Here is a 27274-nt window from a genome sequence, read left to right as displayed (position 1 = left end):
GAGGGTGGAGACCATTTCATCCAAGATGGATTATGGTGTCCAAATTAATGGGAGACACTAGATCGCCTGACAGATATAGAAAAGGAAGTCCTGCCCTCGTTAACTGCAATCCTCATTGCCTGTCAGAAAACTGAAACGTGTGCAATCGCTTGACCAACATCAAAAATCGTTTTGAGCTAAAGTACTATATCAATGATTTAAAATGTTTTGATTATATTTGAACAAACTGCTTTGAGGATTTCAGTCTTTCCCCATCAAGTAGATGGCTGTACTTTTATATCGCTTCACCATGAAAATGGCTGACTGGAAGGGTTCTAAAGATGGCCACCAAGTGGACTAACTTGCCTTGAAACGGACTTTGCAGAGGGTCTGAACCGGTGTGGAAATATTTGACATGTGTATGACTTTTAATGTTTTTAGTGCACAAACTTTAACAAGTAATCCTTGAGGAAATAAAAGGCTTTGCTTGACCTCTAGACTTAGTCACTCATGTATTCTCTCATTTGGCGTTTCAGCGTCTTGTGTTGCTAGGCAACTCACCTCAGTTCACTGCACACCGGGAGTTGCCTGGCAACAGCAGCCCGTGATAAAACAATCACTTTTCATAATTCATACTCTTTACAGCCGAAGAGTCTTCGAGGGGGAAATACGAATGACTCGCGCATGTCTCAAATGGAGTAATTAAGTATTTAAAATTATTTTTACATTTTTTTAATGTAAACATTTCATATGCTGCTCTGAACATATAACCATCCCTGTGCCCCAGGGGCGGAGCTAGAGGGGGCCCCACCCCACTCAGTTGAACCTCTCCATCCTGGGTGTCACTCTATTCACACAGCTCTGGCAATGATGGCTGCCCCTTGGCCACCATAGACTGATCATTGGCCCCTGCCCGGCCACCCCTGTGAAAAAATGCTGCCATCGCCCCTGCTCTGCCCTGGCATTGAAAACCTTCAGAGGAATTTGTGTGCAATGATTTCAATACACTTTATTGCTGCTTTCCAAAACATTGTCAATTGAATTAATTTGCTTAAACTGTAAACATTCAGTTTAACAGGTTTAATGTTAATTTGTGCTTTGTAACATTGACATCTCAACACTACACTTGCTAGAGATTCAGCACTAGGTGACGCTATAGTGTAAATGTACATTATTTGGTGTGATTCAGAAGGGATCCACTGAAATTATAAGGAGATCTCGCGTGCATTTAACCACATTCAACCCATAATAAGCTTAAGCAATGTTTTCTCTTTGAAACGGACTGTATATAAAATAAACCTGCCTTTTTATATAATCTGTAATTGAAAATCACATAGTGTTTTACCCGATTACAAAATATTCAGCCACATTGTCTATTATAAATAGAGAATCAGATTTAATCACCCCAAACATAATGGAAGAAAACCTCGGTTGCTCCACGAAAATGCAATAATAAGTATATTTAAAAACATTACATATTGCATATGTATAAAAAACACATATGCTACATGCGGTTTTTCAGTGCAGTATAAATCCCAACTGATTTACTGTCTCATCTTCAAAAGTGCCAATACAAATATAATTATGTGAATTAGTGTTTATCACATAAGCAATTAGGTCTTAGCAGATTTAATGTGTTTACGAGATTCAGACTGAACATAAAATGTGACCCTGGTGTTTATTGCTAAACAGTTACAAGCCCACGAGACCTCCAACAACACTGAGGGAAGGTGTGACTTCATCGCTGACTGCCACAAGAATCAACCAATCAGAAGCCGGAGTGGGCGGGAATAATGGTATTTATGAGCCAATCAGAAATCTCCAAACGAATCCTCCGACCAATGAGTAAAGAGTCATCAGCTGACGCTGTTTGGCATCGATTTTGACAAGACGCGAAACACTGAATCCTGAACTCATGTAAATCCATCCTTCATTTACACACTGACTTCTTAATAAAGGTACGTCATGTTTCATTATATCCGTTTCATTTGGAAAAAGGTCACGAGTGACTGTAAGCAGCAGCATGCGCTGGAGATCACGTTTATGAACAGATTTAAGTTTAAATACATGTATTAATTTATTTAAAAAGGAATTTCCTCATTGCTTACGCAAAGTCTGTTGCTATGTTCTTTGAATTTGCGGGGTTTATCTAATTTATATTATAAAATGTATATTATAGTTGTAATATCAGTAGCGATATTGTATTGTATTTATATGCAATATCTAAAATAACACTTTTTTTTTTATCAGAATATATTTATTAAGGTGAATTGGTGTATGTATTATATTAGATTAGCATAATAATATACTTTAAATTGATATATAGTTTTATTGTATTTATTTATAAGGAGTGTGTAAAAATGTATAAAGTGTTACATATCTTAAAATAGTTTTTTAAATTATATTCAGGTTAACTGATGACTCCACATAAACATGTTGGATAATATTTATTATCTGTCATTATTATTATTATCTTGTGTATCAGACTAGAGGATTAATATATTTTTTTATATTTGAACGTTATCAATCTGCTTTAAATTGTATTTATTTGCAATATCTGTCTATATAGGCTGTTGAAGTTCTTTAAAATGAGTACATTATAAGGTTTTACAGATCTTAAACTACATATGTTTTTCTTATCAAAATGTACTTACCTTCAAATGAGATATAACATAAAACAAAGGCAACCTGAGGAAACAAAAGTAAATGTTTTAATATATATATATATATATATATATATATATATATATATATATATATAATATATTTATTATTGAAGCAAAACGTTATCCAACACATATATCACCCATGTGAAAAACTAACTGCCTCCTTAAACTTAACCGCTGGTTGCGCCACCTTTAGCAGCAACACCTGCAACCCAATGCATCCGATAACTGGAGATCAGTCTTTCACAACGCTGTGGAGGAATTTTGTCCCACTCTTCTTTGCAGAACTGCTTTAGTTCAGACACATTGGGAGTTTTAGAGCATGAACTGTCCCATCTAAGGTCCCGTCACAGCATCTCAATCGGGTTCAAGTCAGGACTTTGACTAGGCCACTCCAAAACTTTCATTTAGCTTCTTTTGAGGCATTCAGAGCTGGACTTACTCCTGTGCTTTGGATCATTGTCTTGCTGCATCATCCAGTTGCACTTGAGCTTCAAATCACGGATTGATGACCGGACAGACAACTTTAGGATTTTCTGGGGGAGAGTAGAATTCCTGAAGTCTTGAAGCAGCAAATCATCCCCACAGCATCACACGAACACCATCATGCTTGACCGTAGACATGATGTTTTGTTTGTGGAATTCTGTGTTTGATTTACACCAGATGTAACGGGACCCCCGTCTTCCAAACAGTTCCACTTTCGACACATCAGTCCACAGAACATTCTCCCGAAGGCTTTGAGGATCACCAAGGTGTGTTTTGGCCAAATTCAGATGAGCCTTAATGTTCTTCTGGTTTAGCAGTGGTTTTCTCCTCGCCACTCTTCCAATCCCAGTGTCTTTCTGATAGTGGGGTCATGAACGGTGACCTTTACTGATGTGAGAGAGGCCTGCAGTTCCTTGATGTTGTCCTTGGCTTTTTTGTAACTTCCAGGATGAGTGGTCGCTGTACTCTTGGTGGAATTTTGAAGGACGGCCACTTCTGGAGAGGTTCACTACTGTGCCAAGTTTTCTCCATTTGGAGATAACGGCTCTCACTGTGGTCCTTTGGAGTCCCAGAGCCTTTGAAACAGCTGATGTATATGAATCACTTTTTTTGCCTCATCGTTTCTGGAATTCCTTTCGACTTTGGCACAGTGTGCTACTGGGTGAGACCTTTTAGCCGACTTCATGCATGTTCGTGTTGAATGATACGGAGTGGTGGTAGCATAGTGGGCTAAAGCACATAACTTGTAATCAGGAGGTTGCTGGTTCGATCCCCATAGTCACCACCATTGTGTCCTTGAGCAAGGCACTTAACTCCAGGTTGCTCCGGGGGGATTGTCCCTGTAATAAGTGACACTGTAAGTCGCTTCAAATAATACATTATTTTCTGCCAGTGCAAAAGTCCAATCACTCTTGTGTGGATTTGATTATATTATATCACGGGTACTGGAGAGATTATTTGTATGCAGAGGATCATTTAAGGGTAATTTGTTTTATTGTATTGCTTTGTTCTAGTGTGCATGAGGGTGTAAAGATGTTTGATGAGGGTTTGAAGTTCTGCTTTGAGCTTCACGCCTGTCACATGGCGACATGTGTCTGCTCGTAATCCTTTTAGAGAACATGCAACCTCTCTCTGATCTGTCTTCTCTCGTCATCTCCTGTGGTCCCCGCAGATGCAGTTCATGTTGTTGTTCAGCAGACAGGGGAAGCTCCGTTTGCAGAAATGGTACGTGCCGCTGTCCGACAAGGAGAAGAAGAAAATCACGCGGGAGCTGGTGCAGACTGTCTTGGCCCGAAAGCCCAAGATGTGCAGTTTCCTGGAGTGGAGGGACCTTAAAATTGTGTATAAAAGGTCAGTTTAGCTGTATCAACTATAACTCGTATTATAATAGTAATTCATCTCAATCGTGCACCTTTAACTTGTAAACCCTCGTGCTTTTATTTTGACATTCTGAACTCTCCTGGACGTCCTGTATGTGTCTGTTTGTGGGCTAGTTCACAGTAGTTTAATTCGCTTCTTATTCAAATTCTGGTAAAAATGCACCTCAAACTATTGAGCATCTACTTCTGAGATGTTGTTCGTGATTAGCGCGCACATTGCGCACCACGTGAATGCTAAAAATAGCCACGAGTATGTGTGTAAACAGAGCGGCGGCATTCACTGACGCACTGGAGCTGCGCGTGCAAATTTATATATTTACTTATTAAACACAACTTTGGCAGGGTGGAGGGCGGGGCCGGGTCGTGATCCTACACACCCGGTCCCGTATCAGGCTAATTATGCCTCCGTGAGTGTTAAAGGTCTCCGTGAGGGTTAAAGTTCGACCTTTAACCCTCACGGAGGCATAATTAACCTAATACGGGACCGGGTGTGTAGGATCACGACCTCCACCCTGCAACAACAACCTTTTGTGATTCACAGAGCCGTCACACATCTTAAAGTGGCTTTGAATAAAATTCACGAGTCATATGAACAGCTTTAATGGTGTTTTAATGGTTCTTTTATGTCATTTTTGGAGTTTGACAGTAATGAACATGACTAACGCACAGTATCGGATTTGGATCGGACTCGTCAGACCAATACGCGATCCGTCTAAGAGCTTCAGTATCGGAGCCGATACCGATCCATGTATCGGATCGGTGCATCCCTAATTGAAACGGGTATCACGATCCCCGCAGCACATCTCACTGGTTCACAGGTGCATTTAAAATAGTCTGTTTTTGGTTGAGACCAGTCCGTGAATTACCGCACCTGCTCCGCCCTCGTGCTGCTATGATTAAGACGTGTTTGTTGAGCGGAGGGAGGCCGATTGGGGACCGGGCATGTGATATTCCGACCCGGCCCCGCCCCCCTCCGCTCCACACTCCTCCCGGCGTTATCTCAGGCCGGGGTGCCACCGGCATTATGTACACCCCCCCTATCCCTGGGGCGGGGGGATGACCACGCGGGACGCAAGATGGGTGGAGACAGGAGGGGAAGACAACAACAAAACAAAAAAAAAACAGGCGAGGGAAAAGGCCAACGCGGTGCGACAGAGAGAGAGAGAGGAGAGAGAGAATAAGCTCACTCACCGGTTCTCTGATGTACCGTCAGGTGGTCCTCGAACACTCAGGCGGACGACAGCCGCTCCAACCCCGGGCGAACCGGAGTCAAACCTTCGACCCCCAGCGGGCAGAACGCCCCTCCGCTTTTCTGGCAGCAAATGGGGACACTCCTCCGCCCCTGGCAGCGGCCCTACCACTCCGGGCAGTCGGGGTTGTTTCTTCCTTCCTCCCCTCGTGGACGGCGGTCTCCCTCGACCCCTCCGCGTCTCTGGGGACGGCGGCTCCCTCGCTCCATGCGGTCAGGGTATCCAGTCCCCACTTGCCCCGCGGACGACAGCTGTTCCCACGCATCCGGGCATCCCTCCTCCTTCCCGGGTTCCGGCACCAACGTAACACAGTTAATGATGGGCAAGGAGGAGGCGAGAACCGGCTTGTCAACATAAATCATAATTTTAATGAAAACTTAAACCAAAAGCATAAACATAAACGCACACATGACGGACATGCCCGTAATTCTCTCTCTCTCGAACCATCGTCACCGGCCACCTTTATCCCTTGCGCGCCTCATCAGGCCGATTGGGGACCGGGCGTGCAATATTCCGACCCGGCCCCGCCCCTCCGGCTCCACAGTGTTGATAATTGATCCGTGATGCGCCGTTTCATTCCGAGCAAAATGCAGTCCAGAACAAACAGATGACAGGGGAACTCATTAATATTCATGAGGAAAGCGCTAACTGATTGTCCAGTGAAACGTTGCGATTTGAATGATCTTGCGGTTCAGAATTGATCTTGAAGATTGACACGTGTGGTGACATCACTCTGAGTAAATGCGTGTATTTACAGTATGTGTGTGTGTATGTGGTGGGGTCCCTTTAGCTGGGCTGGCAAACGTTATGTTGCATCAAGAATATTAAATAAACCATGTGAAATCCCAAGAGCGGCACTCATAATTCAGCAGTGGCGCAGAGCTGCTGCACAATGCATATAGGGGAACCACTGATATACATGAAGCATGAGGCTGGCCCAGTCTTCATGTGTTTTGTGAGCTTTCATGAGTTGTTTTGTGTGTGCGTGTGTGTGTGTGTGTGTGTGTGTGTGTATGATTAAACTCAAAGATAGAGGTTAATGAATTACATCTTAGCTACTGATTTATCAGAGAACAACTTGACTTTAGTCAAAGCAGTGCATTCTTTCACTTGGTTTCTGGGATTTGCACATGATGTTCTTAAAGGAATATTCCGGGTTCAATACAAGCTAAGCTCAATCTACAGCATTTGTGGCATAATGTCAACATGAGACGACATTCTCAACCCATTTCACTTCTGTAATATGATGTAAAATAATGAAGTGGTGGCTCATAGATTAAGGCTCTGGGTTACTGACCGAAAGGTCGGGGTTCAAGCTTGTTGGGCTCTTGAACAAGGCCCTTGACGCAATCTGCTCCAGAGGCGATGTCTTCAGGACTCATACCCCGGTCCTTTACATCTCAAGTGCAATGCTCTCTCAGTTGAGCTACTGGGCAGCTTGATAGAATAACTTGATTCTATCAGACCAGGTTGTTACTAAGTCAATAAAATGCACAGATGAATCTTTCACAATAAGACCAAGACCATGTGTAATAATGTCACTTTTGATTTCACGTTGAATTTAAAGTATTAAAAGACTTTTTATTAATGCTGACATTCGCATTAATGTATTCACATGCAAAGGTGGTTTACGTCCACAAAATAATTAACAGGGATACTTATTCCTTTAGGAATTTGAATGTGCCCCAAGCGCACACTGGGCTTTGATGAATGGGACCTGTTTTTCTTCTCTGGAATGAGAAAGTTTGGGGGCAAACAGGGTCATTTTCACACATATTTTTAAAACTGAACCACCGACGTAGCGTGCATTGCTGCTCTGACCGAGACGCGACAGCCTCTTTGAGATTCCTCATGAAAGCCAACGTTCAGTCGATGGGAGCGTTGAGATGATGTTGTTTCCATGGTAGCGGAAGAGGGCCAGACATGGTGACCTGAGAAACAACACACACACACACACACACACACACACACACACAATGACCCCTAAACAGCTCACCTGTGCAAACAGTGTAATTATTCTTTTTGATTAAATATTTGAGTTGATAATACAACCAGAATTACAATATTTCAGACAACTTCTCTGTGATTGCTGTTTGCAAGTGCAAAACTAGCGGCTGCAATTCTAGCGGGTGCTTACTAATGTGCATTCTGAATGGGATTTAGCATGTTGCTATGCAGTTGCCAGGGTGTTTTGGGTGCTTACTAATGCACGTTCTGAATGGGTTTTAGCATGTTGCTATGCAGTTGCCAGGGTGTTTTGGGTGCTTGCTAATCGCGGCGTTCTGAATGGGTTTTAGCATGTTGCTCATGCAGTTGCCAGGGTGTTTTGGGTGCTTGCTAATCGCGGCGTTCTGAATGGGTTTTAGCATGTTACTATGCAGTTGCCAGGGTGTTTTCGGTGCTTGCTAATCGCGGCGTTCTGAATGGGTTTTAGCATGTTACTATGCAGTTGCCAGGGTGTTTTCGGTGCTTGCTAATGCGCGTTCTGAATGGGTTTTAGCATGTTGCCATGCAGTTGCCAGGGTGTTTTGGGTGCTTGCTAATGCTGGCGTTCTGAATGGGTTTTAGCATGTTGCTATGCAGTTGCCAAGGTGTTTTGGGTGCTTGCTAATCGCGGCGTTCTGAATGGGTTTTAGCATGTTGCTATGCAGTTGTCAGGGTGTTTTGGGTGCTTGCTAATGCGCGTTCTGAATGGGTTTTAGCATGTTGCTATGCAGTTGCCAGGGTGTTTTGGGTGCTTGCTAATGCGCGTTCTGAATGGGTTTTAGCATGTTGCTATGCAGTTGCCAGGGTGTTTTGGGTGCTTGCTAATCGCGGCGTTCTGAATGGGTTTTAGCATGTTGCCATGCAGTTGCCAGGGTGTTTTGGGTGCTTGCTAATGCGCGTTCTGAATGGGTTTTAGCATGTTGCTATGCAGTTGCCAGGGTGTTTTGGGTGCTTACTAATGCGCCTTCTGAATGGGTTTTAGCATGTTGCTATGCAGTTGTCAGGGTGTTTTGGGTGCTTACTAATGCGCGTTCTGAATGGGTTTTAGCATGTTGCTATGCAGTTGCCAGGGTGTTTTGGGTGCTTGCTAATGCGCGTTCTGAATGGGTTTTAGCATGTTGCTATGCAGTTGCCAGGTTGTTTTGGGTGCTTGCTAATGCGCGTTCTGAATGGGTTTTAGCATGTTGCTATGCAGTTGCCAGGGTGTTTTGGGTGCTTGCTAATGCGCGTTCTGAATGGGTTTTAGCATGTTGCTATGCAGTTGCCAAGGTGTTTTGGGTGCTTACTAATGCGCGTTCTGAATGGGTTTTAGCATGTTGCTATGCAGTTGTCAGGGTGTTTTGGGTGCTTACTAATGCGGCGTTCTGAATGGGTTTTAGCATGTTGCTCATGCAGTTGCCAGGGTGTTTTGGGTGCTTGCTAATGCGCGTTCTGAATGGGTTTTAGCATGTTGCTATGCAGTTGCCAGGGTGTTTTGGGTGCTTGCTAATGCGCGTTCTGAATGGGTTTTAGCATGTTGCTATGCAGTTGCCAGGGTGTTTTGGGTGCTTGCTAATGCGCGTTCTGAATGGGTTTTAGCATGTTGCTATGCAGTTGCCAGGGTGTTTTGGGTTCTTGCTCATGCGCTTTCTGAATGGGTTTTAGCATATTGCTATGCAGTTGCCAGGGTGTTTTGGGTGCTTGCTAATGCACTTTCTGAATGGGTTTTAGCATGTTGCTATGCAGTTGCCAGGGTGTTTTGGTTGCTTGCTAATGCTAATAACACTTATCAATTTAAGAGGTGAAACATGTGATATGGCTGTAATGAGTCCAATGAAAGACTTTATTATTTTATATTATATTGCACAGACTCAATTGATAATGCATGTGAACCGTAATACTACAAAAGTACGGCTATGCAATTCATACAATTACACTGTAAACTAAAAATAAAATAAAACAAGTATTCAATTATGATAGGGATGAAACATACTTTATTAAACATGAAACTAACATGCAGAAATATGCATATAAAAATTACAATAATATATTGAATTAAGTATTTCTTTAGCATCGGTTCTTTTAAATCTACAGCACAAAACACACGGCGTGGCCAGTGTAGTCCAATTCCCAAACCAGTGACACTATTGAACTGGTTCTATTGAATCTACAGCTCGAATCACAGCGCTACAAGTCTGATTCCCGAACAAATAACTCTATTCAACCGGTTGTTTTGAATCTACGGCGTAAAACACACAGCATGACCAGTGTCCTGCCAACGTAGTCTCACATGACAGTTTATACTAAACTGTATCAGAAGTCAAAATGTAATTATATTTGAATGACTCTAATGAGCCGATTCTTTTTAGTGAATCAAAAACACGTTCGTGCCAATGGGAGAAATTACTGAATTAATCTCACTGACCTGGGCTGCGTTTCCCAAAAGCATCATAGAAGCCTTTATTTTGGTCACACATTATACATACCTTTTTGCATATATACGTTGATATAGAAGCATATCCCAGTCAGCCATGATACAGCGCCCCTGGAGGGGATAGAGTCAAGTGCCCTGCTCAAGGGCCCAACAGTGGCATCTTGGCAGTCCTGGGGCTTGAACCCCCGACCTATTGGTCAGTAACTCAGAGCCTCAACCGCTGAGCCAGTGGTCTCTTTGAACAACGTAAGGTTGCAATGATTTTAGGAAACGCAGCCCTGGAAGTTCAACTCGAAATGAACCGAGAACTGTCACATCCCTAATTTGAAATATTATAGTCTGAGAACAGCTAGTCAGTGATAATGAAATGGTACATGTGCACAAAGAAGATTCTAGTGATTGTCACTAGATTGGAAAATGTTGCTTTTTTTAAACTAATGGCAGGCATGACTGAAGAATCAGTGCAGTTCATTCTCATTCACACTATCAGACTCGCACACACCCACACACAAACTGTTTGAGACATGGTGACGTCCTGAAGACTAAACGAATCAACATCCTCTCTGCTGAACACAGCAATACTGTAATACAGAGAAAACGCTCGCTCAGCAGCCAGAGACTGTGTGAGAAGAATGTAAAGATAAATGAAGTGTTAACGAAAACAATTAACATACAATCTTATTAAAACACACATTCATTGGACGACAATCCACTAGGACAGTTGGTGTATAAAGAATAATAATTAGTATAATATTATATATGAAAAGCCATCGGTTGACCACTAACTATAAAGTATAGAATGCTAATGAATGATTGTGTATTTAAACAGCAGCTGTTGTTTATGTTGTCATAGATACGCCAGTCTGTATTTCTGCTGTGCCATTGAAGATCAAGACAACGAGCTGATCACCTTGGAGATCATCCATCGATATGTCGAGCTGCTTGACAAATACTTCGGCAGTGTAAGTCTCCTCCGATATACCGTGCGCGTGTATATTTGAGAGAGTCTTAATAGGCTGTTGAACACAATGAACGTTCCTCCCCAACTCAGGTGTGCGAGCTGGATATCATCTTTAACTTTGAGAAGGCCTATTTCATCCTGGACGAGTTCCTGCTGGGAGGAGAAGCTCAGGAGACGTCAAAGAAGAACGTTCTGAAAGCCATCGAGCAGGCCGATCTCCTGCAGGAGGTGAGATTGAACAAACGCGCATCCCGCTTTACATACTTGCGTACATGCGTTACTGTGGTGGTAACAAACCTCAGTACTCAAGGGGGCGATAGAGTTACCTTCAAAACATTTGTCCTAATAAATCGGACGTGTTATTATTTAGATAGCTAGCTATAAGCATGTCGAGTTAAACTAACTAGCCTCTTGTGTAACTAGAGGCCGACCGATAGAGGATTTTGCCGATACCGATAACAAAGGTGGTGAAAAGGGCAGATAAACGATTACTTGACCGATAGTTTAAAAAAACTATTTATAGAATGTATGAATGAATTAATAAAACCCAATAATAACCAGAAAAATTATGATTTGGAGCAGAACATGGGACTTTTAACTATAAACAAGCCGAAATACGCCAATGACTCTTATTTTGAAGTTGGCTACGTTACAATGCTCTGTATGTAAATATTGACCAAATTACGCTTTGTATATGTATATTTCACCAGATGAGGTTTATTGATAAGGAATCAAAAATGAGGGGGGAAAAATATCAGCAACTATCGGCATATTTTTGCAGATTACCAATAGTGCCGAAAAGGCACCGATTAATCGCTAAAACCGATATATCGGTTTTCCTCTAGTGGTAACACTGAGAATGCAATTCGTACATGCATTTTCACACATTCCAAGGCGAGCTTGCATATTTAGAAACGTTTGTGTTCACGTACTCGCGTAGACTATGTTATTGGAAAGTTGTAAGTCTGTAACTCGTATCGTGACGCAAGTATGCTGTGGCAGGGCGGGGCCGGGTCGTGATCCTACACACCCGGTCCCGTATTAGGCTAATTATGCCTCCGTGAGGGATAAAGGTCGACTGCAGGGGATCGTGAGGGGGAGAGAGATCGTTTACAGGCATGTCCGTCTTATGTGTGTTTGTGTCTTCTTTTAAGTTTATCATTAAACTATTATTTATATTGTCAAGCCGGTTCTCGCCTCCTCCTTTCCATTGATCCCTTTACACTGGTGCCGAAACTCGGGAAGGAGGAGGGATACGCCGTAGTAGAGTTCTCGCCACTACCGTCCACCCCAACTGAGCAGCCGCGGCCGTCTGCCGGGGGACGAGGAGCCCAGCCGCCTGAAAGAGGAAGATGGCCGCCGACTGCGAGGGGAGAAGGGGCTCCTAACCGACCGCCTGGAGCGGTCAGGGCCGCTGCCAGGGGCGCAGGAGTCGGAGAGAGAGATCGTTTACGGACATGTCCGTCATGTGTGTGTTTGTCTGCTTTTAAGTTTATCATTAAACTATTATTTATATTGAAAAGCCGGTTCTCGCCTCCTACTTTCCATTGATGCCTTTACATATACGTTCTAATTTCAGCGTTGCCACTAGGGGCGTTATATCGGAAATTAGCTTAAATTCTTCCGTCAGTTGTTTTCTTTCAGGTCAACTTTTGTCATGGCGTGGCAACAGTTGGCCGAAAATCTTCTGAACAAGTTAGTCGAAGTTAGTTTAACTGTTAACATGTTTACAACTAGCTACTTAAATCAAACATCTGGTTTAATGGCACAAACGTTTGTAGTAAACTCTATCGCCCTCTTGAGTAGTGGAGTTTGCAGGGTTGGGAGGGTTACTTTTAAAATGTAATCTGTTACAAATACTGATACTTAGTAAACATGTAATCACTAACTTAATCCAGTTACCTCGGTAAGAAAATAATGTAATCAGATTACTTTCAGTTACTTTTTGATTTCCTCGAGTTTGCATATGTGCATAAAGGGAATGTAGCGATTATTATATATAAGAAAACAATTAAAAACGGGGACAGTGTCTCCATTATTAGGAAAACAATAAAAAAATAGAACAACTCAGCAACCAAATCAGCTGACCTATGGTTTATTTTCTCATCAAGCAAATACCGTTAGAACAGATGCACTCAATCATGTCTTGGTTAGCATTAAACCAAACATGACAGGTTATACCTCAGATTCATAAACACTATATAGTTGAATTCTGCCATCTATTGCAGTTAGCATGTAGACTAATGGGCACTGAGCATTCATCAACTTCCGACTGCAATAGGAAGATCTCAAGCTATCTTCTTCTTCATCATCATCATCATCATTATTATTATTAATAATGCCTCCAGTGTCTGTCCACGCTTGTTCATGATCCACAGTCAAACATCACCAGCTAACGTTTATGGGTGATTCTATGTTTATATTTCAAAATCCGATAAATGATCCATTGCACTTTCCCATAAGAACTTTATACATGTTCAAATGATTTGGTATTCTCGTGTACAATCTGTACACATAAAATAGAAATGCTGTCCCAATTACTGATGTCATGAACCCAATTCAGAGGAAATGAAGATGGAAATGAGAAGTCACACTAAAGTTTCGACAGTAGGCGTCTCGTGTACGTGAATACCGGCCGTTCCCGGGGGGAGTGGGCGTTTCTCCGCTTCTGTTCCAAAAACGACTTAAAACACATCTTTTCCAACTTAACCAGTCCAAATGAATAAATGTAAATGTAATCTGAATACGTTGGCTTTTATGTAACTGTAATGGATTACAGTTACAAACATTTTGTATCCTGATTACGTAACACCGTTACAAGTATTCGTTACTCCCCAAGCCTGGTGGGTTGTTACCATCAAGGTAACGCAAGCACGTGCATTAAGTACTGTAGAACAATTTGGCTCTTATATGATGAATCGCTTGTTATGTTTTGTCATTTTAAATGTTCTTTGGACAGAAGTGTCTGCTAAATGACTCGATATACAGTATAATATAAATTTAAATTGGATTATATTTGCATTTGAATACTTGTGAGGTTTATGTTTCTGGTTTTAGGGCTACAGATCGGTCTCTCTCTCTCTTTGAGTTGAATGGTAGAGATTCCCCCTTGAGCCACAGGTTCACAATGACTCATTGGATATTGGCTCAAACAACACACACACACACACACACACACACACATACTGGTCTTTCTTGAACACGTGTGTATTACCGAGCCTCCCGGGCACTTGCAAAACAAAGCACTTCTTTGTTCGTTACAGTGTAGAGCATCAAACCCTTCAACTGACAAAGTCTTACTGTGGAGTACTGACTTGTGTAATAGTACTTTTTCCATATCCCAGTTTAACATGTAGGGTCAGCTAAAACTGTGATGCTTTTAAAAAGCGAGAGAGACACAAAGGCAAAAGCCTTTAATGAGGGAATGAACTACAATCCCATGATGCACTGCGAATGACGCAGTCGAACAAATGTACAATTATCGATTTAAAGTTGTTGATTAGAAGTATAGCAACAAGATATTTACACATTTATAAGTAGTTTAAGCGAGTAGGGAGACCGACTCCTGGGCGGTCGCTGCAGAGCTCTTTTGGCGCACTTTGTTGGCTGCGATTCTCTGATTGGTGGATCTCTCTTCAGGATCATGGGTAGTGTAGTTCATCAGCAGGAATTCTACTATTAAACATGTTTTTAATGAACACCAGCAGGAGCTTATACCATCGATTAACAACCTCAGAGCTCACAGTAGGTCTGGATTTAAAGGTTTGTAAGTTATCGTTTATAGTCAGTTCCCCTATGGTGGAAAATAATGAGTTTTTTACTTCCAGAATCAGACTGTTGCACACTTCAATTCTGTTTGTTGCCTCCAGTGGCACAGAAATGACACATTTCACCTTTAAATTCAGGTATGCTGGGAAACCGATGCTAGTGTTTATCACAGTTCAGTAATTACTTTTGGTATTTCAGGGGCTGCTGCCAGCTGTCACACAAATATCCAATCTCTCCGTTTCTTCCTCCTTATTTTGTGACTGTCATGCAGAATTATTCAACAGTGTATCTTAATTCGGCAAAATACAGTTTCGTACTCTTTCTATTTTTCTCTTGTTTTCCCAGTAAAAATGTCAAACATCCTTAAAACAAGATACATTTACTTGAGAAGCAAATGATTCAGCTGACACGCTTGAAATGATTTTTAACAAAGTCTGTCTGCTTCAGTTTTTATAATTTACCTGGAAAAAAGCCTTCGAAGCTAGCATGGCTTTTCCTGAGAATATATCTAGGAAAGTTTATTCTTATCACCCAACTGGCATGTTTGTCTTTTAAGCATCAACCTCACTATATCTTGTTAGATTTCTGCTCAAAACGAAACAAAACACAATAAAATAAAAGAGTTAAGAAGAATAGACTTCATTCAAGATATACTGTAGTCTCTGAAAACGAGTGTTTTTATCTCACGCAATTTAGCTGCTCAAGGAAATGTGTCTTGTCATTTTTTACACTGTTTGACATTTTGTCTTTCCCTCTCTTGCTTTCTGTCTGTCCCACCAAACTCTATACAGAATCTCGATTTTCAGATCGTCTGCTTCCAGGTATGATTTATTGATTTGGAAACTCCCGTCAGACGAGGTGTAGTCAGCAGTCTCCTCGTAGCTGTAGTTGTCATTAATCAACAACAAGCCCAGCCGAAAGGGAAGGTTTTCCACATGTCATGAACGTCAACACTTCCCGAATGATGATCCAGCATCCACTGGACACCACATCAGCTTGAACCAAAACCTATGAATGAAAATAATTGTTCTGATATGGACACAGAATGGTAAATGGTCTGCACTTATATAGTGCTTTTTTAACATTAGAGGTTACCAAAGCGCTTTACACTGTGTCCCAATCACCCATCCACACACACATTCACACACCAATGGCGGCAGAGCTGCCATGCAAGGCTCTAGCCTGCCATTGGGAGCAACTTGGGGTTCAGTGTATTGCCCAAGGACACTTGCAGTCGTGTGGGCCGGGAATCGAGTCACCAACCCTGTGATTGGCAGCCGACCCGCTCTTCAACCTGAGCCCCAGCCGCACCAGAAAGTTGATGGCATGTTGAATCCTTCTCAGAAAAACCCGTAACAGTCAGAATAGTGTTACTAGTTACTATTGGATAATCAGTTATTATTGTTAATCTCACAAAACCTGTCAAGAACATCACCAGGTTTGTATTACACCCTGTAGAGCGGAGGAGGGCAGGGCGGGGCGGGACGGGGCTGGAACGAGGGATAAAGGCGATCGGTGATGACTGTTCTCGAGAGAGAAAGAATTACAGGCAGCTGCTCTGCGTGTTTATGTTTTTGTGTTTTTGGTTTATTTCATCATTAAACTATTATTTATATTGTCAAGCCGGTTCTCGCCTCCTCATTTCCTCGAACTGCTTTACACACCCCAAAAACAAAAGACCTTTGCTACTAGTTTTTTTCCCCAAGAATTTCTTGACATTAACTCAATGCTTCTACAAAAGGCTCTGTGAATGAATGAATGATGTGATTGGATGTTTGATTCAGATAAGGTTGAATTAACGCTAGATTAAGGATGATTTAGGGATTTGCTACTGTTGAAGCCAAATAGGCACTAATTCACTCTCCGGGTCAGAACGTGAGGTTTGAACCCAAGTTTGTGGAGCCTATAGCAGAACAGGGTTGTGGTTCATCATTTCTGACTGTTCCTGACAGACTTTGTCCTGGGGGCCAAATTACAGGCTGACAAAAGAGAACCGCACTGTCCGCACTTAAACAGCGAGACATGACCTAAATGTGCAATTTACTGACGGAGCAGAAACGGCTTAGCAATGCTAAAGCAATTTAACCAGTTGTTCTCACCTGTTTAGTTCAGGTAACAGTGCGAGTTTGATAATTAGTGTATGTGATGTTAACATTGAAGGCATTAGCATGCAGTGTGAGCCATGCAGGCTGCTGTAGTCTCGACTGGGGGTTTTGGGCTTTACGTGCTGTTTTGAGGTCACCTCTGTGTTTCATGTTTGGGTTTTAATGAGTCTGAGAGAATTGTGAAATGTGCTGCTAACCTGTGTTGGGAGTTTATGACTATATTGTTCTTAGATTTTGTAAATAAACAACATCGCCTATGGGCACAAACCCACCTTCGCTGGACCAGACAGGACTGGCAAAAAGTGCTCTTCACTGACGAGTTGCGGTTTGGTCGGACTCGAAGGAATGATGCAGCATCATCGGACTGAGCTTGTTGTCATTGCAGGCGATCTCAATGCCTTCCTACAGGCTCATCCTGACATGACCCTCCAGCATGATAATGCCACCAGCCATACTGCTCGTTCAGTGTCTTGCCATGGCCTGCGAAGAGCCCGGATCTCAGTCCCATTGAGCACGTCTGGGACCTGTTGGATCGGAGGGTGAGGGCTAGGACCATTCCCCCCAGAAATGTCCGGGAACTTGCAAGTGCCTTGGTGGAAGAGTGGGGTAACATCTCACAGCAAGAACTGGCAAATCTGGTGCAGTCCATGAGGAGGAGATGCACTGCAGGACTTAATACAGCTGGGTAGTCTGGGGAGGTTTGGCCAATGAGGAGATCTTATAAGGGACTGGAGTCCCGCCCACCCTGTCTACCTCTTGGTAAATTGTCTGAGCTGATTGCTGATTGAGCATGATGAAGCTCGCGCTCGCTCTGATTGGAGGAGATGCGGTGAAGTGAGGGGGAGCGTTTGAACTCTTTATTATTTTGTTTTATTTCCAAGATGATGCCTGGACAGCACTCACAGAATTAAACACGTAACATACTGTTAGATGTGAATACAGTGTTAAAACTACTCATTGAAATGACATCATTGCATACTGCTTCTAAGCAGATGTGTACAGTATGCATTAAGCTGTATGCGACTATTCCACTGCATCCCTATCAACATGCTATGTACTAAAAGTATGTACTTTACTGGTGATGGGGAAGTGCGTATTGGAACATACTACAGGTTGGCATACGAAACAAAAACAAATATTATGTGATCTGGAATGCAGTATTAGTCATACGGCCTAGTTAAAGTCTTTTCTGTACAGCCTTTAGTCATAAGTTTGTGTTTAATTCAGCAATTGATCAAACACATATTCTGAATGAGTGTTGCCGATTCCTCTCACTCGCCCTCGGCAATCAGACGCTCTTGGTGTCGGTGTGTTGACGCTTGACATGATAACGCTTGAAACTAACTTGGCTGAGAAAACATCGGATGAGGAGGAATGTTTTAACTGCATTTTTATGCTCTCCAGTTTTGCCTGCTAAAAGATATGAACTATTCCCTCAGTAAAGGACTGATGAAGTCTCTGAGGAGAGGAATGTGATTATGTGTGTGTCTGAGCTCAGGATGAGTGAAAGAGAGAGAGTGTGTGTGTGTGTGTGTGTTCCTTTTAATTTTGGGGATTCGGTTCTGCATACATATCCCACAGCATCAGTGTAAATCACATTATGTGACTGAAGGTTTTGCATTTTATGATGTGATTTCTCTCTCTCTTTCTTTCTTTTCTCTCTCTCTCTCTCTTTCTTTTCTCTCTCTCTCTCCCCTCTCTCTCTCTTTTCTCTCTCCCTCTTTTCTCTCTCTCTCTCTCTCTCTCTCTCTCCCCTCTTTCTCTCTCTCTCTCTCTTTCTCCCTTTTCTCCCCCCTCTCTCTCTCTTTCTCTCTCGCCCCTTTGGGGGACAAATATGACTCGGACTCGTATATTGTGAGATTCACCCACTTACCCAAGCTTTGTTTTAATATTAATAATCTGATTACAATATTATACTCTATTAGATAGCAGAGGCATCTGCCCCAAACCCACCAACTAAATCCCCTCCCTCTATTTCCTGAGATGTTTTTTATTGAATGTACACAATCCCTCATTCTGTGTTCCTCGGAGCTCCGCCGGCTAATAAAAGCGCTCGACCTGGGACATTCATTGCTGAACATTCCTGAAAGAACAGAAGAAATTCCTCACAGACTCAGTGCTCAAAGCCCCTGCCGCAAGCACTGTGAGTCCAATTAATTATTGGGGACAGACGAGACACAGCGGTGCACATTTAGAGGGAGGTTTGTTTGAAGTAGTCTTTGATGAGAAACCTGCAGGATCTAATATAGATTTAACAGTGAGGCAGGATGTGATGTGATCCCTTTTCTACAGGCAGTTCATAAGAAGTGGTATGAATTTGCAGACAGGCAGACAGGTTGATAGATGATGGACAGAAAGACAGACAGGTAGACAGAATCTGTAGGCAGACAGACAGGCGGGCGGGTGACATTTAAAAGGTCAAATAACACTGCTGAAGCGGTTAGCAACTGGATGCTAGTCACCTGACGCTGCCATTTATCTGTTGTAAAATCTGTCCTGCAGGTGTTCTGAGTCCTCTGGGCTATTCCAGAGTTACACCGGTTCAGGTCAGCATTATTCAGGTGTGTCTGGATTTCCGTTAGTCTGTAGTGGTCTCACCTTTGTCAGCATAGCCGTAGGGAAATGTAGATTTAATGAATTGTTCACATTTCTTCAGTGTTTTTGTCTTTTGTGCACTTAAGTGGCAGATTTGTGTTAGCACCCAGTTGTTGTGTTTGTTTACATCCCTCAGTTTACACCCAAACTGAAAACGTGTTTACAATAATAAATAATGTCTGTTAATTGTAGCATGAACTGAAGTTGAGCTGGACAGCGGCTTCTGCTGGTCAGGAGGTGTAAATGCAGCGGCCTTAGTGAACTACAGCGACTAAGAGCTTGGAGTAAAACCAGACTACATTACAGCCACTTAGACAAATGTACCATATCATTACCATGTTTTAGACACTTGCCATGTTTTAGTGTTTAAATAGAAATGTAAGCGCAGTGTAGTTCTAGCGGGAAGACTAGCAGCCGTACATCATCGCACCATTAGCTGGGTAACTCCCAGCTAATCACACGTAAGCCGTTGCTTTATAAGTCACATTGCTGTTTCAGTGTGCTAACACAGGCAACCTCCTCCACCCCACCACCACCTGTTGAGTCCCGTCCTGCACAGGGGTAGGCTCCTCGCCCCTGCCTCCTATCTCCGGCAGGATATGACGGTTCCGAGTACAACTTCTTCGGACCGCTAGATGGGGCTTACGCCAAAGAGAGACATTACTGTACACAACAATTACTTTTCCCTTTCAAACAAATCTCAAGTAAAACGGCAGATTATCAGTTCATTAAAACTTAAATCTCATCCTGTTCCCGACACAGTGCTATCTTATGACATCTAAACAGCTTTACTATAACGCATAACTACATTGTAATCTTACATAAGTAACTACATTTACAAGGTTGTTCGAGTGGGATCAAATTGCGGCGCTGCACTTGCGATGCAAAGGTCCGAGTTGGAGCTCGCAAATCGACACGGGGGCCAAAAGTGTCATAGAAGCGCGACATTGGTGACTCAGCAATTGTGTTCATCTCATATTAGCTTTTTATGACACTATCGGTTAGGTTTAGGTTTAGTTTAGGGTAGGGTGGCCGGTTTTGTTGATATAAAACTCAATAGAGCGTTAACCTTAACCTCATCCGTTAGGAGAAAACGTACCTCTCTTTTAGAGCCACACTGTGGACATTTCACATCGGAACTGCTGCGATGTGTGTAAGGAACCACATAATATGATTTCGCAAAAACGTCGTAATAGTCATATTTCAATAGATCAGGCTCAAAGCGAAATTAGTTGTAGAATTGATTATAAATAACCATGTTACAGCTCCTTTGTGTGCTGTCGACGGTTGCACTTTCTGTTGTGCTGTTGTCTGTTTTCCGCTGCATGTTGTCTTGAGTCCTGCACTGTGCACGCGTGTATCTCTCACAGTTGTGTGGCACTGTTAACTGCACACTTTTCAGTGGAGTTTGTGTGTGTGTGTGTGTGTGTGTGTGTGTGTGTGTGTGTGTGTGTGTGTCTCTTCTTCAGCCACGACATGAATACTTTAACATGCCTGTGTACTGATTGGCTGTCGCGGATGTTGGTTGCTGTCCATCCTGCATGCTGAGCCCCGCTCCTCACACAACACGCCTGCTGGATCCGCCTCTCTACACCACCGTCCCACAGAGAACTGCACCCAGTTTCACCTCCATGCTGTCAGATCATGTGTTGCATGTTGTGTTCACTGCATACACACCTATTTCTCTCGCTCATTATGTTCATCTTTGGGGCTATCAGTGTGTTTAATGGAATAGTTCACCCAAAAATTTTAATTCTGTTATCATTTACTCATATTAGATAGAATGTGCAAGCTGCTCTTTTCCTTACAATGAAAGATGATGGTGATTTTTATTGCCAAGCTCCAAAATAAACCATGATAAAAGTAGTCCATAGAAGTATGATATACTGTATATTATAATCTTCCCCTTTGCTGTGGCGCTCAAATCTCATTTGTGTTTGCGAAAATTCAAATATGGTGCATCAAGACGTGTTGCGACATCGGTGAGGAACGGTCACAAGACATGGAAAGAATCACGAAAGAAATGAAAGAACTTTTCCTTTTTAGCTCACTAACTGACATTATTGCAAATTATTTTATTTATGCACTTCACGATTTTAAAGTGTTTAGTGTATTGGTCAATGAAGTGATGCTCAATGTATTTATTTTTTGAATCTTTTGAGTTAAAAGAACAAAATTACTGAGTTCAACGTCATTTTGATATCTTTTTCTGTTGCTTAGAGTAAAAATGTCAAATGGCACTTTTCCACTGCACGTTACAGTTCAGCTCGCCTCAACTCGACTCGCTTTACTTTTCTGAGCTTGCATTTCCACTGCAGTTTAGTGCCACCTCAATGTGGGTGGGATTATAGGTTGATCGTCATAGTTGCGCCACCTCTACTGCCGTGACATCATCTTAAACACAACACAAACTCACCAAAACAATAATACGAGTGCTAGTTGTTAGCTACTAGCTCATTGTGCTGCATGAAGCAGTTGTTGCATGGTGATTTTACACAAGTGTAACAGTTAAATTGGTCTGGTTGTTTTAGAAGCTTCCAGTAGTTGGTCAACTAAATAAAGTGAAGCTTTCAAGCGGAGTATTGAGTTAACGTAACAAAACGTACCATCCTCCATCGTGGCTGAGTCCAGGGCGCTCTCCCTCCCATTGCTCGGCGGTTTAGATAGCATCCATTTGGTCGAACCACTTCCACTTTTCTTTGATGATTCTGGTCACTTTTAAGTTTTTTTTTTACTTGTCCCTACACTGTTGGTAGGTCCGGTGGTAGCCGTGTGCGGCCAAAAGCTGAGACACTTCCTGAGAGACTTTATCGTTTCGCAACTTTTCGTTCGTCGCTAACGAGAGGACCGTCTGCACCTCGTTTATTGACTACGGCATGGTTTTGCACACAGCCATTTCTTTTTTCACAATTTGAAAGTCACGTGAACAAATTATACTGCTATCGCTGTTGCTAACTTTAAAACTAGCGGGTTGATGTCGCGTGTCGTAAATCCAGTGATGCTGATAGTGACGATTCTCCCTGACCAATCAGTGATCTGCAGGATTATGACATCACATTTAGTATCAGCTCGCTTGGAACCTCGACCGAGGTGGTATTAAAAAAAGTATCAGGTACCAGGTACTATCCACAGTGGAAAACCCCAAAAAAGCGAGTCGAGTCGAGTCGAGTCGAATTGTACCATCCAGTGGAAAAGCCCCATTACAAATGTTGAGATAAGTAGTTTTTAGTTTTAGTAGTAACTTTTTGTTATTATTTAATTAAAAAACAAATATGCATTGAAACAATTTTGTTTTCAAATATGAACAATATTTCTGTCCATCAAATCAAAGTCAGGTGGTGGAAAACAAAAAGCAAACTAAAAAAAAAAGGAAGAAAAAGTTAAATGGTCAAATCAGGTCAAATGGTGTAACACTAGGCAAACGTATTGCTATTTTTGACTCCAAAATTCATGATATTTGTTAAATATAATTTTTTACATTTAAGTAAATTTGAAAACCTGTTTTTGAAAAAGTTTATTCCAGGTGTTTTTTACTTTATGGTTATGCCACATGATATTGTTAAGAGTCATTAAATCAATTTTCTTTGTAGATGATTCTATAAATGTTTTTCAATCATTTACTAAACAAACATTGTCACAAAAATGAAACTTTGACTAACTTGACCCGTGTTTCAAACTAGTAAAAGATATCTAATTTTCATCACCTCGGACAACCTTATTATCAGTGGCTCATATTCTGGGGGAACAGTCCAGAACTGAATTATGAGTGTGTGTATTTCTTGAGGTCATCTGTAATTCTGTTCTTTCGCTGAAAAACTCCAGAACCAACTTGTAAGTGGTCAGTCACAATTGTGACCGGTGGGAAAATACAGAGACCCATTTATGAACAGGCGACTGATTGACTCCCATTACAACATTTCAAAGTATTAATACAACAAATGAAACAAAGTAAAAATAAAAATAAATATGCAGATATTCTTGTTTTGTCATTTCCTTTTCCCTCACTTTTCTTTGATAGTAAATACAATTATATAATATGTAGAGCAAAACCACCAAACCAACACAGTCATAGCTATGCATGTACTAGATTGAAAAGTTTGAGTACAAACAGGTTGGCTTGAGAAAGACTAGCATGAACGTTTGAAGTAGTTTTAAAAGTTTGAAGGTTTTTAGTTTGAAGTAGTTACAAGTTTAAGTAGTAATTTAAAAGTTTAAAGATTATAAGACCATTCAGTCTAATAGATAGATAGATGGATAGATAGGCAGGCAGGCAGACAGACAGACAGACAGACAGGCAGACAGACAGGATAGATAGATAGATAGGCTGGCAGGCAGACAGATAGATGGATGGATAGATAGACAGATAGATAGATAGATAGATAGATAGATAGATAGATGGATGGATGGATAGATAGATAGATAGGCTGGCAGGCAGACAGATGGATAGATAGATAGACAGACAGACAGACAGATAGATAGATAGATGGATAGATAGATAGATAGGCTGGCAGGCAGACAGATAGATGGATGGATGGATAGACAGACAGACAGACAGACAGACAGATAGATAGATGGATGGATGGATGGATGGATGGATGGATGGATAGGATAGATAGATAGATAGATAGATAGATAGATAGATAGATAGATAGATAGATAGATAGGCTGGCAGGCAGACAGATAGATAGACAGACAAAGTAGATAGATGATAGAGAGAGAGAAAGGATAGCTAGATAGATAGATAGGCAGACAGACAGACAGTATAGATAGATATGCAGGCAGACAGATGGATGGATAGATAGATAGGCAGGCAGACAGACAGACAGAGTATATAGATAGACAGACAGATAGATAGATAGAGAGAAAGGATAGATAGATAGGCAGGCAGACAGACGGATGGATAGATAGATAGACAGACAGACAGACTAGATGGACAGATAGATAGAGAGAAAGTATAGATAGATGGATAGACAGACAGACAGATAGAGAGAAAGGATAGATAGATAGATAGATAGATAGATAGATAGATAGATAGATAGATAGGCAGGCAGACAGACAGAGTAGATAGATAGACAGACAGACAGACTAGATGGACAGATAGATAGAGAGAAAGTATAGCTAGATGGATAGATAGGCAGGCAGACAGACAGACAGACAGACTAGATAGACCCTGAGTCCCATGAACAAGTCTTTATATTGTTCTGGTGCAGAGATATGTGATTTGTTACTTGGTTGCTAGGGTAAACCCATCTGGTTGCTAGGCAGTTACCAGGGTGATACTTATCAAGAGTACTTGCCATACTGAGTGAAATAAGTCAACCCGTAATTCTCTACGATTTTCTGGTGCAGAGATATGTGAATACATAGTAGCGGTAAATGTTGTAAATGTTGTATATGTTTGTGCGCATGATCTGCGGTTGCAACTGGACATTGGTTTTGCAGAAAGTTGAAGAATTTTTGATTTTCTTTTTAAACATACTGTGGCCCCAAAAAGTAGTTGAAACACTTCCGTCACAATAAAAATGTACAAATGTAATTCATTATATGACAAAATATCAAGTCATTTGTTTTCCCTATTTAGCAAATTGTTTATTTTTTTTGTCCTCAATTTAAGCATAAACTTTCAAATAAAAACTGCATTTTGTTTGAGATATATTAGATTCATGGGTAAGAAAAATAAATGTTTTAACTTGATTTAAATATAGACTTTTATATTTTAGGATAGGATATTTAGGTAGTATATATTAAGTAAATAATAGCAGAATATCAATTGAAATATGTAATTATGGAAATAAATGCATTGTGTATGCTGTTTCACATTGACTAAAAGGTTCTTCAGTATAGAACACACTTCTAATCAAAAACTATTTTACTCAGTAGGGTTCTTGTTGCTATATAGTTCTTTGGAGATGATAAAGTTTATTACTGGGTCTTTTGGTTTGTAGGTTTCACACGGATGGTTTTCTAAAGAACAAAATAATCTAAAGTTCTTTGTGGAATGGAATTGGTTCTCCAATGACATCACAATTTAGAACCTTTATTTTAAATTTAAACCTTTAAACTGAAATAATTTATGCGTGTTAATCTCCTTTTCTTCTTCTGTTGTATGGCTCAATGCTGTTCAGGACGCCAAAGTAAGTTCACTTTGCTCTGTGTGTGTGTGTGTGTGTGTGTGTGTGTGTGTGTGTGTGTGTGTGTGTGTGTCGTAAACGTTTGTGTCATCAGTGACTCATCCTATGTGCCCAGCCTACATACTGATTATTTTCAGCTCTGAGAGGCTAAAATTGGCTCATCTCATTTCCCTGTGCTTCATACAAACCTGCTGTGCCCAGAGGGGTGACACCGAGCAACACGCCAAATTCTAAACAACATAATAATAATGTACAGCACAATGTTGTAAAAGCAGTCACATGTAAAGACTCTAAATCTCTAAATCATGAATGTGATTTACAAGTTGGGAAAATTGTTATCGGGTGTCACCTCTTGTCCAGTAACTAAAACCCATAACAAACGGCTTGTGTTTTGTTTGACATCATGTCTGTCAAGTCATATAGTGTTTGTGTTTGTAATATTGTGTTATATCTTTTGAAAGGTGTTCGGCCTTTTGAAACTTTTACGTTAAATATACTGACAAAAGATCGACATTCCAACAGGAAAGAAAATTATTATTGGGAAATGATAATATCTATTTAAATAAGGATTGCAAACTATGGGAACAATGTGTGTTTATTGTAATATTCTACTTGCATTTATTTGTCATACTTAAGAACAACAACCCGACATTTGCATTTTCCCAATAGTTTGATTGTGTAGTGTTTGCAAGCAAGAGCTTGCATGATAGGCCTGCATAATGGACACAAACCCAACACGTGGGCTATTTAGTGTTTGCTGGTAAATGATAGGTCTACAGAATGGACACAAACCCAACACGTGGGCTATTTAGTGTTTGCTGGTAAATGATAGGTCTACATAATGTACACAAACCCAACATGTGGGCTATTTAGTGTTTGCTGGTGAATGATAAGTCTACATAATGTACACAAACCCAACACGTGGGCTATTTAGTGTTTGCTGGTAAATGATAGGTCTACATAATGTACACAAACCCAACACGTGGGCTATTTAGTGTTTGCTGGTAAATGATAGGTCTACATAATGTACACAAACCCAACACGTGGGCTATTTAGTGTTTGCTGGTAAATGATAGGTCTACATAATGTACACAAACCCAACACGTGGGCTATTTAGTGTTTGCTGGTAAATGATAGGTCTACATAATGTACACAAACCCAACACGTGGGCTATTTAGTGTTTGCTGGTAAATGATAGGTCTACAGAATGGACACAAACCCAACACGTGGGCTATTTAGTGTTTGCTGGTAAATGATAGGTCTACATAATGTACACAAACCCAACATGTGGGCTATTAGTGTTTGCTGGTGAATGATAAGTCTACATAATGTACACAAACCCAACATGTGGGCTATTAGTGTTTGCTGGTGAATGATAAGTCTACATAATGTACACAAACCCAACATGTGGGCTATTTAGTGTTTGCTGGTAAATGATAGGTCTACATAATGGACACAAACCCAACATCTGGGCTATTAGTGTTTGCTGGTAAATGATAGGTCTACATAATGTACACAAACCCAACATGTGGGCTATTAGTGTTTGCTGGTGAA

At 41.4% G+C, this 27274-nt stretch overlaps 1 protein-coding gene across 2 annotated transcripts in view; it reads left to right on the top strand.

Annotated features, from left to right (window-relative positions):
* The first annotated feature begins 1850 nt into the window (after positions 1-1850).
* The window catches only part of LOC127625073 (AP-1 complex subunit sigma-2), a 30181-nt gene continuing 4757 nt past the window's right edge, over positions 1851-27274 (top strand). The window contains exons 1-5 of one of the 2 annotated variants that reach the window (XM_052100138.1): positions 1851-1937; positions 4304-4482; positions 11014-11122; positions 11212-11349; positions 21059-24116. In XM_052100138.1, coding sequence (XP_051956098.1) covers positions 4304-4482; positions 11014-11122; positions 11212-11349; positions 21059-21094 — 462 coding nt within the window. In that variant the 5' untranslated portion in view covers positions 1851-1937 and the 3' untranslated portion in view covers positions 21095-24116. Of the gene's footprint in view, positions 1938-4303; positions 4483-11013; positions 11123-11211; positions 11350-21058; positions 24117-27274 lie in introns of those variants that run through there. The other variant, XM_052100137.1, reaches the window with a different exon arrangement.

The sequence above is a fragment of the Xyrauchen texanus genome, chromosome 31 (assembly GCF_025860055.1).
Source record: "Xyrauchen texanus isolate HMW12.3.18 chromosome 31, RBS_HiC_50CHRs, whole genome shotgun sequence".
Taxonomy (NCBI): domain Eukaryota; kingdom Metazoa; phylum Chordata; class Actinopteri; order Cypriniformes; family Catostomidae; genus Xyrauchen; species Xyrauchen texanus.
Note: the sequence above shows the minus strand (reverse complement) of the source record. Positions and strands in the feature narration are given on the sequence as shown.